The 18175-nt window shown below is 38.7% G+C and overlaps 1 protein-coding gene across 1 annotated transcript; it reads right to left on the reverse strand.

The window, feature by feature from the left end:
- Positions 1 to 13658: 13658 nt before the first annotated feature.
- LOC145132810 (putative CoA ligase CCL5) lies at positions 13659 to 15778 on the reverse strand. Its single transcript, XM_079067722.1, has 3 exons — positions 14252 to 15778; positions 14059 to 14161; positions 13659 to 13972 (listed from the first exon to the last, which is right to left on the reverse strand). Exons 1-3 carry the CDS (start codon positions 15715 to 15717, stop codon positions 13847 to 13849), a joined length of 1695 nt encoding a protein of 564 aa, XP_078923848.1. The 5' UTR covers positions 15718 to 15778; the 3' UTR covers positions 13659 to 13846.
- Between the last annotated feature and the right edge of the window lie 2397 nt (positions 15779 to 18175).

Genomic DNA, 18175 nt, shown 5'->3' on the forward strand with positions numbered 1-18175 from the left:
TATAATATGGGTAATATATAAGGGGAGTTAGGTGTGCAATGATGTACATCTGCATCAGATCTTCAAATATTTTTTTAAAACTTTCATCAAACCCTTTTGATTAAAATATAAAGCAGAGTAAATTAGATGTTTAACATGTGATACATCTATCTAAACATGTCGAATTGTTTCTCCGTTGAATTGTTTTACGTTGTGTTACTGTTAGTATATTTTTAGTTGAATTCCCAAGTGACTCCTCACATAAAGATATAACAATTTGTTTACCATTATTCAATTTTTCGTGAAATAGACTAATAGAGTACCATGTAGAGTTTAGGAAACACAGTTAAAAATATTGGAAAAAAAACTGTAAAAGACATTAATATATTAATTTACATCAATTTTGACGTCTTTATGGGGTGTTTTAGATGCGCATGTGCACAGATTGTTTTCTCGTTTACTGGATGGCAATATGCAACGAAACATTAGAAGTCCATTCTTAAATGACATAACCTGCTATTAGTATTTTATTATTATTATTATATTTTTATATATCAGTTTCATTTAAATTATGAACCACGTAGGTTTCTGTTCTAGACTCGTCACCGGTGTCGGTGGTCATGAAGATTAAGGATTTAGGGTGTTTAATGTGCACTATCTAGTCGTTGTGGAGCTTGAACAAGAGGTGAAGGACCAACGAGTTTAATACACAACCACTGCAACAAGGGATGATGACATAGATTTGATCTGAGGAGGATATGACAAAGGTTTTTAAAGTTTTAGCAAAGGATGGAAAAGGTGGGTATGAGTTTAAAAAGATAATACAAAGAGTTAAAAACATAAAATAAGGATAAAATAGTCAATTGAAAATAAGTTTACATCTTAAAGCTAACATAGTTAAACAAAAAGAAATGACTAAACTGCACAAATGGTCCCTGTGGTTTGCTCAAAATTGCCACTTTGGTCCAAAAAGGTTTGGATAGCACCAGAGGTCCAAAGTTTTCATTTTGTTGCTTGTTTAGTCCAATCTGTTTTGATTTTTTTCAAAATGACGGATTTGTCCCTGTTAATATGATTTTTTTTCTTAATTGTTTTTTCTGATTTTCAGATTTAAAAAAATAAAAATTAAAAATAAATAAAAATAAATCTCTCTCTCTCTCTCTCTCTCTCTCCAAATACCCATCTTCTTCTTCCTGAAAATTGTCCAGGTGAACAAAAAAAAAACACCAAGAACAAAAAAACACCTAGAACAAATTGTTGAACTCGTCGATTCTCAATGGAGATGGAGAATAGAGAATGAGAAATCATATCTAGGGTTAGTCTTCTCCATCTGTTTTCAGATATGTTCGTCTTCTCCATCTGTTTTAATATTTGTTTGTGTTCTTCATCATTGTCAGGATTGGTTTACAGCACCACCCCCTTCTCAGTTCATCTTCTCCATCTGTGGCTCGATTTTCACTGTTACCGGAAAACCCACCCCAACCACACCCTCCAGTACCACGATAAATCTTCAACATATGGTTTATAGACCACAATCAACCACCAAACGCAATCAACGACCACCGCCTCTGGTACCACGGTTGAAGTTCGCTTAGGGCACGCTGTTACAAGAGCACGCTGATCCTTGTACTCAAGATAACAAACCACTGATTGCCAACGCCGAAGTTGTGAAATCCCTAATTTATTTTGTAAAAACTGGGACTGTCAATCGGAGCTATTCCTCCATTGGGGTTTCAGCTCGAAGCTCCCGCAACAAAAACCTAACCCTAAAGTTTCAGGCGGCGACACATAGATCGAAGCTAGGGTTTCAGATTAATTGAAGAATATGTGCAACGATTTTTCATTTTGATTTTGGAGATTTTGCTTCAATTGAATGTGGACTCATGGATTTGGTTTGACCCCTTTTCACTTCTGTCACCGACTCCTTTTCGGACTTATGGTTTCAACAGGTAGTGATGGTGATGGCAGTGTTGGGGCAGCGGTGGTGCTATTGAAATGGTGAAGACGTTTATTGTGGTGGGGCTCTCCGGATGGTCGAAATGGCAGCTTTGGAGCAAAGGTTTTCATGATGGTAGAGGTATTCACGATGGTGTATGGTGGTAGTTGTAGGTTTGAAGGATAAAGACTAGAGGAGAAAAACATATCCTCCTTCAGATTAAAACCCGTCTTATTTTTTTGTTCGCATGTATAAGAACATGGAATGAAGAGGATGAAGGTTGTTTACAGATCTGGAGCTTCGTCGAGTTGCAGCAGAGTTTTTCAGATGGACGGCGGCGACAAGATGGTGATCCATGGAAGGTGGTGGGAATCGATTATGGTTTTTTGTAGGTAATGGCGGCTTTTAGATTTGTCGTAGGTAGGTGGTGGCGGTGATGATAGAGGTTGAAGGTGGAGCTGAAGGCGGTGGTGGCTGACGGTGATGACAGTAGTGGAGTCGACGATGAAGGGTTCTTGAGAGCCATGAAGAATAAATGAAGGAAAGAGAAATAGTGGAGAGAGAGAGAGAAATTTATTTTTATTTTTTATTTTTTTATTCTGAAAATCAGAAAAAACAATTAAGAAAAAAAAAGCATACTAACAGGGGCAAACCCGTCATTTTGAAAAAAAATCAGAATAGATTGGACTAAACAAGCAACAAAATGAAAACTTTGGACCTCTGGTGCTAGTCCAAACCTTTTTGGACCAAAGTGACAATTTTGAGCAAACCACAGGAACCATTTGTGCAGTTTAGTCTTTAAAATAATTTTAACTTACAAATATATTCCTTTTGACAAGGTTTCCTTATGGATTTCTTTTGACAAAACTGGAAAATTGGTCCTTGTGGTTTGCAAAAAACTTTGGATAAAGTCCAAAAAGTTTCTAACTTGCATGAAAGGTCTAAAATCAGAAATTTCATGTGAATTTAGTCCTAAAATTAGAAATGTCTTGTGAATTTGGTCCATAACAAATTTAAAAAGACTATATTACCCTTATCATTTATTTTTTTACATTTTATTTATTTATTTTAGTATTTAATCAATTATAAAAAAAAGTGAAAAGAAAATCCCACCCCACCCTACCCCTCTCCAGTCTCCGCCGTACCCCACATTCTCCCTAACTCTCTCTTTGACTCTATTTCCCATCTTCTTCATCACTCATCACCTGCAAATAAAAAGTTACACTCATACATATGAACATAAAACCCAACTAAACCCATATGGGTTTTGATCATCGATCTAATGAAAAAGAGAAAACTGAACTAGAATCTCCATTACAATTCAACTAAGCTACAATCTTCACAAAATAAAAAAATCAATTTGATTAAACTATAATCAAAATTAGTACAATTTTTAACATCTCAAGGCCTCCTCTTCAAATAAACAACACATAATCATTATCTTTGATCCTTCATCTTCGTTCACCATCAAACCCATTTCGATATCAAAATAAAAACATCAAGAACACTTTGGAGTATTAAACCCTAAACCATCAGTTACCCCAATGACCGCTTCTGAAAACCTTAAATCCCCTTCACCGGACCTGATAGACTCCGCAGATGAAGCTCCCCTTCCACCGCCTTCGTTCCAATGACGGTAAAGTCTCGACTTTTAGTCAAGGGTCAAAACTTTCCTTCCAAGAACATATACAAACTCTAAAAATCTACAAACTGAAAAAAAAATTGACTCCAAGTTGGACACGATAACCAGGTTCTTGTGGTGATCGGAGAAATAGGTTCCGGGAAGACAACTCAGGTGACTCTATATCTAGCAGAAGCAGGGTACACCACCAAGGGTAAAATTGGGTGCAAGCAACCCAGTAGAGTGACTATCATGTCTGTCACAAAAGAGTTACAGAAGAATTTGGGTGTCGATTGGATGAAGAAGTCGGAACATGATATTAAGTAGATGTCACCGATGGAGGCTTGGCTAGAGGCGGCAGATGGCTTGGTCTCGTCAGAGACATTTTTGAAGATGAAGATCGAATAGGCATCTGGGTTAGGTTAGAGAGAGAGAGAGAGAGAGAGAGAGAGAGAGAGAGAGAGAGAGAGAGAGAGAGAGAGAGAGGTGGTAGTGGGGCCAATTTTTTTCTTCTCATTTTTAATTTATGGAGTATTAAAATAAATATGAAAAATATATATATAAAAAAAAGAAATAAAAAGGGCAAAATGGTCATTTCAAATATTTTTGGACCTAAACCACAGGAAATTCTTGATATTGGACTTTTAATGCAAGTTGAAAACTTTTTGGACCCAATCCAAAGTTTTTTACATACCACAAGGACCAATTTTACAGTTTTGTCTGGTACAAATGCTAGATATTATATTGGGAGAAGAACACCACTCTAGTCTGCTTGACATCTTGTTCAAAATATTTTATAGAAAGGAAAAAAAATGGTTTTCTAGAAACAATATTTGTGAAAATCAATAAATTTCAAGGTCAAAAAAATGTAATTTACCTAAAACTTCTCGTGTAAGGTTTCAGTTTAGGTTTAATCTTCATGACCATAAGGCATAAGATTAAATTGTTTCGTTTTAACTAAAATAATATTTTTTAAATTTTTAAAATTTTAAATTTTTGTCTGTTATTAATTAAAGTTAAGACATATAAAACAACGGAATGAAATTTATGTCTTATAATAATGAAATTTCTTGTACATAACTGCATACCAGTGAGACAAGTGGTCGGATATAACTTGGTGTTTCATTGTCTAGCTACTTCTTATCGTATCTAAACTTAACGACAGATCATTTTCCGTAAATAAAATTAAAATAAACCTCAAAGAGACTTATGTTGACTAATTACTCTTTTTATATTGATGAATAACCTTTTGCAACAAAAAAAATATTAATGACTAAATGTGCAAAAAAAATATTAAGGATTAAATGTGTACAAAATGAGAAATATATTACCCTATTAAGTCATTTTTCCAGCTTATCTGAAGTAGTCGGTCATAAGGACTGAATGTATAAAATGGAACAAATTGAAGAGGTAAATGTGGACGAAAAACACTCAGTGACCAAATGTGTACAAATAAAAAAGTATACTGCATTTTAAGTCATTATCCGTAAGTTTAATTTGTCCACAAATTGATAACTTTGACATATCATTATTGGGATAATGACTTAAAAGGGTAATATACTTTTCGATTTGTACATATTTGGCCACTGAGTTTTTTTCGTTAACATTTACCCCTTCAACTTGTTTAACTGTACACATTTAGTCCTTATGACCGGCTACTTCAGGTAAGTCGGAAAATGATTTAAAAAGGTAATATATTTTTTATTTTGTACACATTTAGTCCTTAATATTTTTTTTGCACATTTAGTTCTTAATTTTTTTTTGTTGCAAAATAAGTCTTTGTTGTTTTTGTACACATTTAATACTTATGACGGATTTTTTAGGTTTTCTCACGACATATTATGCGGGACAATCATTAATAAGGTGTTTGAGGTTGTTCATGCTTATGGTCACCGCGACATCGACTGTTTGGTTTCTTAGTTCTTGTGGTTTGGCTTAGGTCTTATATTCTGAACGTCCTAACTTTTTCATATGATCAAGAATTTTAACGATCTTTATATCCACACATTCGTATTTGAGTCTACTATAATTTTCGTTTAGATTATTCCCGCTAAATGAAAATATATTTTTAATTACAATTTTATAAAAAAAAAAGTTTCATACATACATTCATAAAGAATGTATGGATATAAAGATTGTAAGTAAAAATGTATTACTTTTTAATGGAAGTAATCTAAATGAAAGTTGTAGTAGACTCAAATACGAACGCATGGATATTGTAACATCCATAAAATTCATGAAAAATTTAAACTTTTAAAACAACTTAAAAGTCATCATTATTTACAAATAGTTTTCAAATCAGGTTTATTATCAGAGTAATCCCCAAAATCATGAAACAAATCATGAGGAGGTGCACGATCAAGCCTTTGCCTTCCCACGATCATCTGAGGTACCAGAAACACAACCGAAAACTGTAAGCCTAAAGCTTAGTGAGTTTCCCCCAAAATACCAATACATAAACAAATAGCACAAATATAATAACAACATACTATGGGTCCAATCAACCATCGGGTTGGAATACCCCAGACCCCTCAACCGTCGGGTTAGAATGACAACATACTATAGATCCAATCAACCATCAAGTTGGAATACCCTAGGCCCCTTAACCATCGGGTTGGAATGCCAACATACTCTGGGTCCAATCATCCTCGGGATGGAATACCCTAGGCCCTCAATCTTCGGGTTGGAATGCCCCGCCCTGTTGGCTTACACACAAAGCTATGAAGCCTCAACCACCGACCGACCATGTGCACATACAACAGGTAATCATGTAACAGTCTACAGCCAGACACACAGATCTACAAATCACTAAGCATAGCAACATCCTAACGTCCAGAATATCGATCTAACAGAGCATAACAATACAATAGCATGCAAACCAGGATATCAATCCAATGGGCCGGCATTGGTGCCTTCGACCTGCAAGTATAGTGAGGACAAATCACCTCACAAACTGAGTAGAATTGATGAGGTCCGACTCCGAATCTCAGCTCTCTACACGATACCTAATTTCATCAAATGGCCAATTTCCATCAGAAATCTGAAATTCCCAAAATACCCTCAAGGTCAAACTTCGTCAAAGTGAAAGTCAATGGTCAAGGTCAACAATCCATGTTGACCCAACACGCCATGTTTACTAGCAAACACGCCGTGTTTCGCTAGCATTCACATGGTCAGGGAAAACCCCAGCCAACACAACGTGTTGGCTTGCAAACACGCCGTGTTTGCCCGAGTTCCAGCAGCTTAATACATTCGGCTGTATTCTTCGATTCCGGGGACTCCAAGGCTCAGATCTAGACCCAGATGCTATCAAGAAGGATAAAGTTTCCAACTTTATCCATTGGAACTACTCCAAGGGCCCAAAAACCCAACCATAAGGCTTGAAGATTCAAGGGCTTAACCAATAAGCACTAAATCCTTGAAGTCGTAAACCCATCTTTTCCAGAAGAGATTCTAGCACCAAAACCATCCCAAAGGTCGGTGCTTTACAAACATGCATGCCCAATGCATGTCTTGAACCCAAAATAGGTCAAAATGGGGATTTTATGACCTACTCTCCATGCACCACATCGTTTTCCAAAGGGAAATCATGCATAAATGGAATAAATCTCATATCTGGAAATCGGGATGTTACAACTCTCCCCCACTTGAACTAGACTTCGTCCTCGTAGTATGCTGTGGTGAACAAATCTGGATAATGCTCCTGCATCTCAGCCTCCGGCTCCCAGGTTCACTCGGAGTCCTTCCGGTGCTGCCATCGTACCTTTACCAAAGGTACTTCCTTGCTACACAAAACCTTTTCCTTCCTTTCCAGAATAGCTACCAGCCTCTCAACATATTCCAGGCGCTCATCAACCTGAATATCATCCAATGAAATCACTGCGTCCTTATCCAATGCGCACTTTCACAACTGCGAAACATGGAAAGTACTGTGAATCTGACTGAGCTCCTCCGGAAGATCCAATCTGTAAGCAACCTTGCCAACCCTGAAAATCACCCGAAAAGGCCCAAACTCATCACCACTTAGAATAATCACATCTACTTAACTTGAAATCTGAAGTCTCAAATCGGTCTGATTCCATGGCAGACCGCCCATACTGAACCATTGCTAATTCCATTGTCTTCCAGATTTACTACTCAACTTCTGATTACCTGAGGATCCCACTAGAAAGCAGAATTACAAACCACATACTGATGTCAGAAACTTTTCACTTGACCGAAGGAACAGATATTCCCTCGAGAAAAGGCTCATCCTGATGATAACAAATCCTATGGATATAATGAACAATGCGAGACAAGTTGGGCGATAAACCTTCTAGTGCTGAATAGGACACTATTTCCTTTATCTGCTGAACCAACATGTCGATGCTGAAAATTCCGAGCCCCACATAGATAGAACCAACCAAAATACAATCACAAGAACCTGATCTGCCATCAAAACTGAAACCATCATTCAATCCTGAACCCTTCCACTGATACCTTTGGCGTACATATTCCTTAATTCAATTTTACAGAAGCAAAGACCTTGCACACCACACTCACGATTACCAACGCGAGTTCCCCCAAGAACCAGCTCGGTACGTAATTCACAACCAGAGATCCAAGGTTCTACACTTGTATTCTTCCCGAAATCTTTTGATTCACGACAACCCTTCACTAAACCTGGATATAAAGATCCCTAACCACCGCTGATACTTCCAGTCTCACACCTAGCCTAGTCATCAAGTTCCTAAGAGTCTAAAAGACAAGGCTACCATAGCCTAAGCATCCCTCTGCGCCACTCACTGCCCACATAGTTATTCCTATTAAACCAAGACCCATTACTTCTACCCAACAGTCTCTACCTGGTCCCACCTGTATTGTCATATACACACGGGCCTCGACCACGTGTCCCACCCAAACTAGAGTTACATAGGCCCGACTCTGCCTCGGACCCCAAGGGTCCTTAACCTGAAACAGAGAAATGATCTCCCACAATCCTGACCGGCGTGCCCAAGGCACGAACTGATCCCTCTTTATACTTACGACCACCTCAACAATTTTCTACCTCAAACTGGTGAATGCTACGATCCCATCGCAGTCTTACAACACTTCCAATCACCCATGGTTACCACCCATGGTCTTACTACACCAAAACCATTACACCCTACTCATTCTGAGTCGAACCCGCATCCAACTGCATCCGATCAGATGTTTGGGTCATGCTTCGAACCCCCAAAGTCTTCATTAAACCACAACAGGCAGCGAGGTTCCAACATAACCCTCAACTTGAATCCATCCACAAGCCTGCTATACATCATAGTGGAAACGTTGACCAACTGTTGGAAGTTTCCTGAACTCCCAACTTACACAACTTCAATCTAGACATCCACTTGTGTCGCTTCCCTCTTGACTGGGATGTGAAACTTACTCTAGTTCCATACCCGAGTCAGCTCCCGAAGATTCTGATCGATTCTTACCCACTTGGATTCACCGAATCTCTCCCATCCCACGAAATTTGTTGGATTTCCAATCCATCTTATCCTCACAAACCTATGACCTGCGCTTTCCCATACTTGCGTTCCAATACTAGCCGATCTCGATGATTGTCCAACTCCTGAATTCCCAAAGAATACTCCCCAAAATCCTAGCAAGTCCGATGATCTCAATCACTTCTCATGATACCACACCAAATCCTTAAGTCCTTTATGCTGGTGACTAAAACCACAACCCTTGCTCTGGACTGGCGAATCGTTACCCTAAATTTCCGTCCTCAAATGAATCTCTGAATTCTAACCATCTACAATCCCCTGGCACTTCCGATGACCTAACTACTCATGCAACTGACACCACCCTCTCCTTGTTATCGCTCCTTCCTTAGCAACGATAGTGAATGACCACAAAGGTTCTCCCCTGGACAACTGTCGATCCTACCGAAACAATTGCTATCACGTCCGAACTCCGACTTCGCTGACGAACTATTCCTGCTACTTTGAACATAGATCTTCCAACCCATACCCTGAACTGGATCCATCAAAGGAACCGAAACAATCCACTGAACAATTGAATCCCGCCCAGCAAGATACAACCCGCCGATGACTCTTGACATGCAAAATGGCATATGAAGATTCACAATACATAAATAAGGCAAAATAGAGAACTAACCCGAAGATACTACTTACCCATACCCAACAAGATTCCAAGGCAGATACAATACCGATCAAGAACAATTTCACCATAATATCATTACAAAATTGTGGTTCAAATTACATACTAGAGATTTCTTGCGGCTCAACCTTGACCTCCTGAGGAACGATGAGCATTGGGACCTGAACTCCCTCCGCCTCCAAAGCAGGACAGCTGGACCTGAAACGACATGGCTGGTGACAGTGAAAGCATTTCTGATCCTTATTACAATCCCGTTACACATGCCCTCTTTCTCCACACTTGAAACACCTGAACTTGTAACAAGAAAATCCGCGAGTTCCTCCACAGTTGCCACATACCTCATGATTCTCCTGACTTCTAGTACCCATGTCAGCAGCCTCAGTGTCCTCGTCCTTTGCTGAAAGAGCGCTCTTCCCCTTTCCTAGTTGTGTCCCCACAATCAGATCTCCCCCAGTAGCCATCTCATTAGCAGCACCTCTCACAGATTGCAAAGCTGCAGTTTGCTCCTCGAGCCTGGCAATTACCCTGCTAGTGATCCGATCTACGACACTGGACAATTCTTCTTGCAAAATCTAAGAAACCTTCACGGTGATCATCTCTCGCATCTGATCAACGGACATCACCGGCTTATCATGGCCACCAGCTCCCGATCCTGATCCGGATCCCACCTCCAATCGTCTCGTCATCACCATACTGAACATAAACCAGGGAGATATCAGATGAAACGCATAACATACCAGTGGAGCCAACTCCTAACAAAACCCTAGGGGTTGTGACTTCCTTGCTACGCGTACGGTTCCTGTGCTTTCAGTAGTACGGGCCCATACTACCTTTCACACCTACCCGTATTTGTCTCAAAGGATCATCACAATAACCCTACCAATACCCGCACACTAGCATACTCATACACTCTATCCTCACTTCCTAGAGGAAGGCTAATCATAACGCAGCTGGCCGACTGCCCCCAGATAACTCACCCTACCTTTAACTGCCACACGACCCTCCATTGATGCCAGATAACTATCGCATGAATACAATCACATGTCGCACAACTTAAACAATCTTAGACTAAGAGGTTCAATCCTACAACGGTTGGACTCAGACAAGAGCTGCGCAGCAGGACCAAATCCCTTACCCTAAGATTGTTTAACCCATGTAGCATGTGACTTAGCGTATTCACTCAATAGGCAGATCACACGTGAAAGAGTCATACAATAATCAATCAAGTATTCTATAAGAGATAAAGCATCATATATCAGACAATTCTATCATACAGTTCCTGAAGATCCCTATCCTATTACTAGCATGCTGTTCTAATATATCATAACATCATCTCAAATAATTGTGTGGTAATTTGGGGTCACTTACTGGCTCCGGATGATCGTACACATCGCATCCTCCTTGATTATTTTGAAAACCATTTGAAAATTGTTTTATAAATCTTTTTCCTTAGTTTGAGATTGGATTCACACGAGTGTTCCTCCAATTCACTCAAACCAAGGCTCTGATACCAACTTGTAACATCCACAAAATTTATGAAAAAATTAAACTTTTAAAACAACTCAAAAGTCATCAATGTTTACAAATAGTTTTCAAATCAGGTTTATTATTAGAGTAATCCCCAAAATCATGAAACAAATCATGAGGAGGTGCACGATCAAGCCTTTGCCTTCCCACGATCATCTGAGGTACCTGAAACATAACCCAAAACTGTAAGCCCAAAGCTTAGTAAGTTTCCCCCAAAAATACCAATACACAAACAAATAGCACAAATATAATAAGAGCATACTATGGGTCCAATCAACCATCATGTTGGAATACCACAGGCCCCTCAACCATCGGGTTAGAATGCCAACATACTATGGGTCCAATCAACCATCGGGTTGGAATACCCCACGCTCCTCAACCATCGGGTTGGAATGCAAACATACTATGGGTCCAATCATCCTCGGGATAGAATACCCTAGGCCCTCAACCATCAGGTTGGAATACCCCGGCCTGTTGGCTTATGCACAAAGCAGTGAAGCCTTAGCCACCGACCAACCATGTGCACATACAACAGATAATCATGTAACAGTCTATAGCCAAACACACAGATCTATAGATCACTAAGCATAGAAACATCCTAACTACCAGAATACCGATCTAACAGAGAATAACAATACAATAGCATGCAAAACATGATATCAATCTAATGGGTCGGTATTGGTGCCTTCAACCCGCAAGTACAGTGAGGACAACTCACCTCGCAAACTGAGTAGAACTGATGAGGCCCGACTCCGAATCTCAGTTCTCTACACGACACCTAATTCCATCAAATGGCCAATTTCCATCAGAATTCCGAAATACCCAAAATACCCTCAAGGTCAAACTTGGTCAAAGTCAAAGTCAACAGTCAAGGTCAACAATCCATGTTGACCCAACACGTCGTGTTTTGTAGAAAACACGTTGTGTTTTGCTAGCATTCACATGGTCGGGAAAACCCCAGCCAACACGTCGTGTTGGCTTGCAAACACGCCTTGTTTGCCCGAGTTGCAGTAGCTTAATACATTCACCTGTATTCTTCGATTCTAGAGACTCCAAGGCTCAGATCTAGACCCAAATGTTGTCAAGAAGGATAAAGTTTCCAACTTTATCCATTGGAACTACTCCAAGGGTCCAAAAACCCAACCACAAGACTTGAAGATTCAAGGGCTTAACCAATAAGCACTAAATCCTTGAAGTCTGAAACCCATCCTTTCCAGAAGAGATTCTAGCACCAAAACCATGCCAAATGTCGATGCTTTACAAACATGCATGCCCAATGCATGTCTTGAACCCAAAATAGGTCAAAATGGGGATTTTATGACCTACTCTCCATGCATGGCATCAAAACTCGATCATAGGCCAGATCCACGACTCTATAAGGTCACCTAGACCTGGAGATTCATAAAGTTGCTAACTTTATAAGATCCAACCATTCCCTCACTCAAGAACAACAAGTAAAAGGGGAAAAACTCAAGATATAGCAACATAGAGGAATAAAAATCGGATCTTGGACACTTACAAAGGTCCAGTGGAGTGCCAAACTGAAAGATGAGGGCTTGCTTGCTGGATCCTTGCTTCTTTTTGCGAACTTCTTTCTTATTTGGCTCCAAAAACACCACACTAGCTCACAAATGAGAGGGAAAGATGATTAGGGTTCTCAAGGGTCGATATGGGGGTTGGAGGCTGATAAAAGACCAGCCCTTGGGACTTAAGGAGATTATATAGGGTGCAAAACCCTGAAAATTAGGGTTTTCTCAACCAGCCCCCAACACGCCGTGTTTTCCCACCAACACGTTGTGTTGGTCCATAAAAACACGCGGCCCAGAAGTTCCTCAACACGCCGTGGCGAGGCTTCACCACGCCGTGTTCCAAAGGGAAATCATGCATAAATGGAATAAATCTCATATCTGGAAATCGGGATGTTACAGATATAAAGATCGTTAAAATATGTAATGGTTTGAAGAAGTTTTGACGTGCAAAACACAAGACCTAAGTCAAACCAAAAGAACTAAGCAACCAAGCAGCCGAGACAACGATGACCATAAGCATGAACATCTCCGAACACCTTATTAATGATTGTCCCGCGTAGGATGTTGTAAGAAAAACCTAAAAAAACGGTCATAAGTACTGAATGTGTACAAAAACAACAAAGACTTATTTTGCAATAAAAAAATATTAAGGACTAAATGTGAAAAAAAAAATATTAAGGACTAAAAATGAAAAAAAAATATTAAGGACTAAATGTGACAAAATAAGAAATATACTACCATTTTAATTCATTTTTTCAGAGTTACCTAAGGTAAGGTTATTACTTATTATCCCTATCATTACTATAGGACAATCCTTTCCTCAACTCACGGTTCATCTTCAGCAGTCAAACCTTTATAATTTTTGGGGGACCGATGTTTTTATAGAAATAAAACCAATCAAAATACTATATCTCTACAATTAAATCGAAATCATGTCTATATTTTATACAAATAAAACCGACAGAAGGACTAACATGTTTTATCATGCACCTTGCTTATTTCATTGATATTCGACTGAATAATATTCAGCTAAATATTTACATATATTCTATGATCTGCTAATCGTGAACCAGCTGGGGCATGGTTGTATCATTTTATCTTAATTTGTTACAGTTTGGATTTAATGGTCTGTTTACTTTGAGCCATTAGATCTTTTCGCAGAATCTTGCCAGCAGCCGACTTTGGTATTTCGTTTATGAAAGCTACTCTCTTGATCTTCTTGTATGGAGCCACCTGTAAATACAATCAACTACCATTAATTAGTACACATGTCACTTCTCTTGGATGAGTTAAGAAGAAACAAAAGTGTATATACAAACCTGGCCAGCAACAAATTGCATGACTTGCTCTTCACTGAGTTCCGAACCAGTTGCCCTAACTATGTACGCCATTGGTACCTCTCCGGCATCTTCATTTTCAAGTCTACAAAATTAATTATGAAGATTATAATCTCACTGAATTTTGTTACACTTACACACAAACATAAACGCTTTTTGAAATCAATGAACTCACGGAATAACTGCTGCATCAAGTATATGAGGATGATTTAGTAGTATCGCTTCCAGTTCTGCGGGAGCTACCTGATACCCATTATGTTTTATGAGCTCCTTGATCCTATCAACGATGAAAAGATAACCATCTTCATCAAAGTAACCAAGATCACCGGTCCTCAACCACCCACCTGAAACAATGGTGGCAGAAGTTGCAGCCTCGTTTCCTAAATAACCCTTCATCACAGTTGGCCCCTTCAACCATATCTCACCTTCGCTATAAGGAGGTTGAGCAATCCCTGACTCGAAATCAACAACCTTCGCAGAAAAACTTGGAAACAAACCTCCTGAAGCGGCCGACCGAGCTATGGCTTCTTCACTAGAAACAAAGAAAGCAGCTGCCCCACAGCTCTCGGTCAGCCCATACCCAGGCTTTAGGTCAACCCATGGGAACTTTTCTCTGAACCTAGTAGCCACGTGTTTGCTCAAGGGTGCAGCACCTGAACCCACACTTCTCAAAGACGACAAGTCATATCCACCTCCATTGTACCTCACCATTGCAAGTATAACAGGAGGAACTGCTGGAATGTTATTGACTTTATGAGTTTGTATTGCTTCTAACATGGATTGTAATTCGAATCGATTCATCAACACTGTTGTGGTGTTAGCGCATAGCAATCCCAGGCCAAAAAATACTAAACCGTAGATGTGAAACATGGGTATAAAACACAGAAAGATATCATCTTTGGCTGATGTTGTTTCAGCAGCCCATTTGAGTAGTGTTATCGTAGAGATAAGATTCCCGTGTGTTAGTATCACACCTTTACTCGTCCCCGTCGTCCCCGACGAGTACAGTACGGCTGCCATGTCTGACTGGGTCTGCTTGTTTTCCGGCAACTCCATCGACTCACATGAATCGATCAATTCTTCCACAGAGACTTCATTGGTGTTTAACGGATCACGAGTAGTGACGATGGTAGGAATTCCAGTCGAGAGTAGTTTATGCATCGCGACAGGAGCAGCGATAGCTAGTTTTGCTCCGGAATCGAGTACTTGTTTGGTTATCTCTGATTCTGTGTTGATTGGATTAGACGTTGTAAGAACTCCGCCAACCAAGAGTATGGCTAAACATATGGTTGGATAGATGATTGAATTCGATGACAAAACAAAGATCACATCGCCCTTTCGGACGCCGAATCTTTGGTATAACCCGGCTGCTAACGAGTGGATTGATCGTCGGAGTTCCCTGTAAGTGAGTCGGCGGTTCGTGGCGGAGTCTATAAGCGCGACCTTCATGTCGGATTGGTCTAGACTCGGGAACTGAGATAACACAAAGGTAGCTGTGTCAAGGTTGGCCGTAGTAGGGATTTTGTGGCTTCCTTCGAGCCGAATGAGGGAGTGGTAGATCCCGGTTTTGGGGTCGTAGTTGCTTTTCCTCCGGCTAGAGAACATGGACCGGGTGCCGGGTTCGTTTCTTGAAGCGTCCATCCACCCTTACTTTCTGCCGGAAATATCGAATGGAGGTGAGCTGTAATTGTAACAATATATAATCCCCTCGTACTTGTATACTTGTATCTAATGAAAGATCATGGGTTATATAATATGGGGAGTTGGTGTGCAATTGCTGTACATCACATTCAATCAAATATTTTTAAAGCTTCCATTAAACCCCCTTATAATATAAAGTAGAGTAAACTACATGTTTAGATTAGATTAGTGATACAAGTTGAAAACTATTTATACCCTATTTATAATTTTTTACAAACCATACAATTTACTCTCTATCTCTCTAAAAAACATATTTTAACCGTTTCATATGATCCATGAGATCATATGAATTTATTGAAAGAAAGTAGAGTTGATTTTTATTTTAACCGTTTCATATGATCCATGAGATCATATGAATTTATTGAAAGAAAGTAGAGTTGATTTGGACCTTTTATTAAGAACTTAAGTTTTTCCTTAACAAATGATTACTCACTCAAGTGGAATTTGCATTGTTATTCCACTCGATCGAGTTTTAAGCATCTAAAACATGTCAAATCAGTTCTAAACCCTTCCTTCAACTCCTAATGACTTTGCATGATTACTAACATTCGTTTACTTGTTTTAAACACTAATTAACATCCTAATTTCACCGGTCCAATGATTTACCAGCTAAGAATATAGATCTAAGTGATTTAGATCCAATTTTCACAAACGAGTTCATACGCTTCATTTTAAAGTGTTAATCCTTAATAATTAAATGCGGATTACAATTCTGGCTCCAAATTAGGGCTGACAAATATGTACCACGGACAACCAACCAACATGTTACCAACCAAACCAATAAAATTGATAGCCAACTTGTTTGGTAACCAATATATTTGGCTGATAATATCATGCCAATTAAGTAGTCTTGGTATGGTAACGGTATAAAATTTTGAATATCATGGTTGTACCATACCAACCAATTATATATATATATATATATATATATATATATATATATATATATATATATATATATATATCAACTAATAAATTAGAAGAAATTATTGTATCTTCATGTTTCAATTAGAATAACAAACTAGAAGTGTTCCCCCCGCGTTGGAGGGGGGGGGGTGTTTAGAATGTGTTGCTTTTGTGTGAAACTATAATACATTGTCTGAATTTGTAGGCACAATAATGTATGTTGTTATTCTCTGCAATTCGCTCATTTACAAACGTGTACATTGGTATTGTGATGCTTAAAATTATACCAAGTGATTGGGAACCCAAAAAAATAAATAAAGGACATTTCCCTTTCCAGAGAAAAGGATCCAAATTACAGAAAACTAAACATTAAAATGAAAGTAGAATGCTCTATTATTTAAAAACACCATACAAACCAAACATTAAATCATTTGAGAAAACTTAATCTCTTGAGCTTGAGCCTTGTAAAAGTCTAGAAAAAAAAATGAAAAGTACTCTTCATAATCAAATAAAGAAATCAGTTTAAGAAGAAAAGTATTTATTTTTTTAAATTCATGTAAGAATTATGAGACTGTTGCATACTCTTGACACCCAAATGTAAAAATCTAGAAAAAAAATGAGGCAAACAGATGGTGTGTGCAGTTGTAAAGAGAATCTTTCTTCATTTTTTTAGTTGGAACTTTTATCTAGGATGTTGGAGAAACGGTTGTGTTAAATATTCTCGTGCCCATCCTGCATAAAAAAGACAATACCTATAAGAATAAGCGAATATATAATGTATCATAAAATGATGGAATTAAACCTGCAATTGACGGGGAATCTAACCGAATGCGTTGTCAAGATTTTAAAAAATTTGGATTTTTAAAATAATGTAATTAACAACAATCAACATGGGAGAGAAGATTATATGAAACCTACCAATCTAACATAATCGACAAAAGAATGACTGAATGTTGAAGCCACGAACTAACACCAAATATAAAAATTGTGGTATAAATGCAAAGCTTTAATACATTTGGTCCAAATTTCATTTTACCGCAATATTGTCCATACGCTTTCATGTTACTATGGTTTTGGTCCTTATACCATTAAATCTAACCGTCCATCTGTTAAATTTTTTTAATTAAAAAATTGAGCTTTTTTTTTCTTAGCATTATATTACTTCACACCATCCCCACCGAATCTAGAATCATCAAATACCTCCTCTACTTTTCCCTGGAAACCCATTCCTTTACGATCATCAACAAACGACACCAAAAAACTGAAGCAAGCTACTATATCGGACCAGCAACCAGAGATTTATCTGTGAGATTCAGCAGTCTGAGGTGAGTTTCCTCACTATGTTTAACGGTTCGAAGGCACCAATTTCGGCCCATGGTTTATTAGGTTAGGATGCTAGATGTTTATGTACCTCTTGCATGTGTATGCGTTGGTATGTATACTGATCGTGGCTCGATGTCGGGTGGGGCCTGATGACTGTACTGTATGCTAT

The sequence above is a fragment of the Lactuca virosa genome, chromosome 8 (genome assembly GCF_052849685.1).
Source record: "Lactuca virosa cultivar CGN04683 chromosome 8, Lactuca_virosa_CGN04683_v6, whole genome shotgun sequence".
In the NCBI taxonomy this organism is placed as follows: Eukaryota; Viridiplantae; Streptophyta; class Magnoliopsida; order Asterales; family Asteraceae; genus Lactuca; species Lactuca virosa.

Excerpts from the sequence above, each read along its gene's own strand:
- LOC145132810 (XM_079067722.1), bottom strand. The coding sequence starts at position 15,717 with ATGGACGCTTCAAGAAACGAACCCGGCACCCGGTCCATGTTCTCTAGC. Across the intron at positions 14,162-14,251 it reads CTTGATGCAGCAGTTATTCC|ACTTGAAAATGAAGATGCCG; the intron begins GTGAGTTCATTG and ends TTAATTTTGTAG. Across the intron at positions 13,973-14,058 it reads TGCAATTTGTTGCTGGCCAG|GTGGCTCCATACAAGAAGAT; the intron begins GTTTGTATATAC and ends TTGTATTTACAG.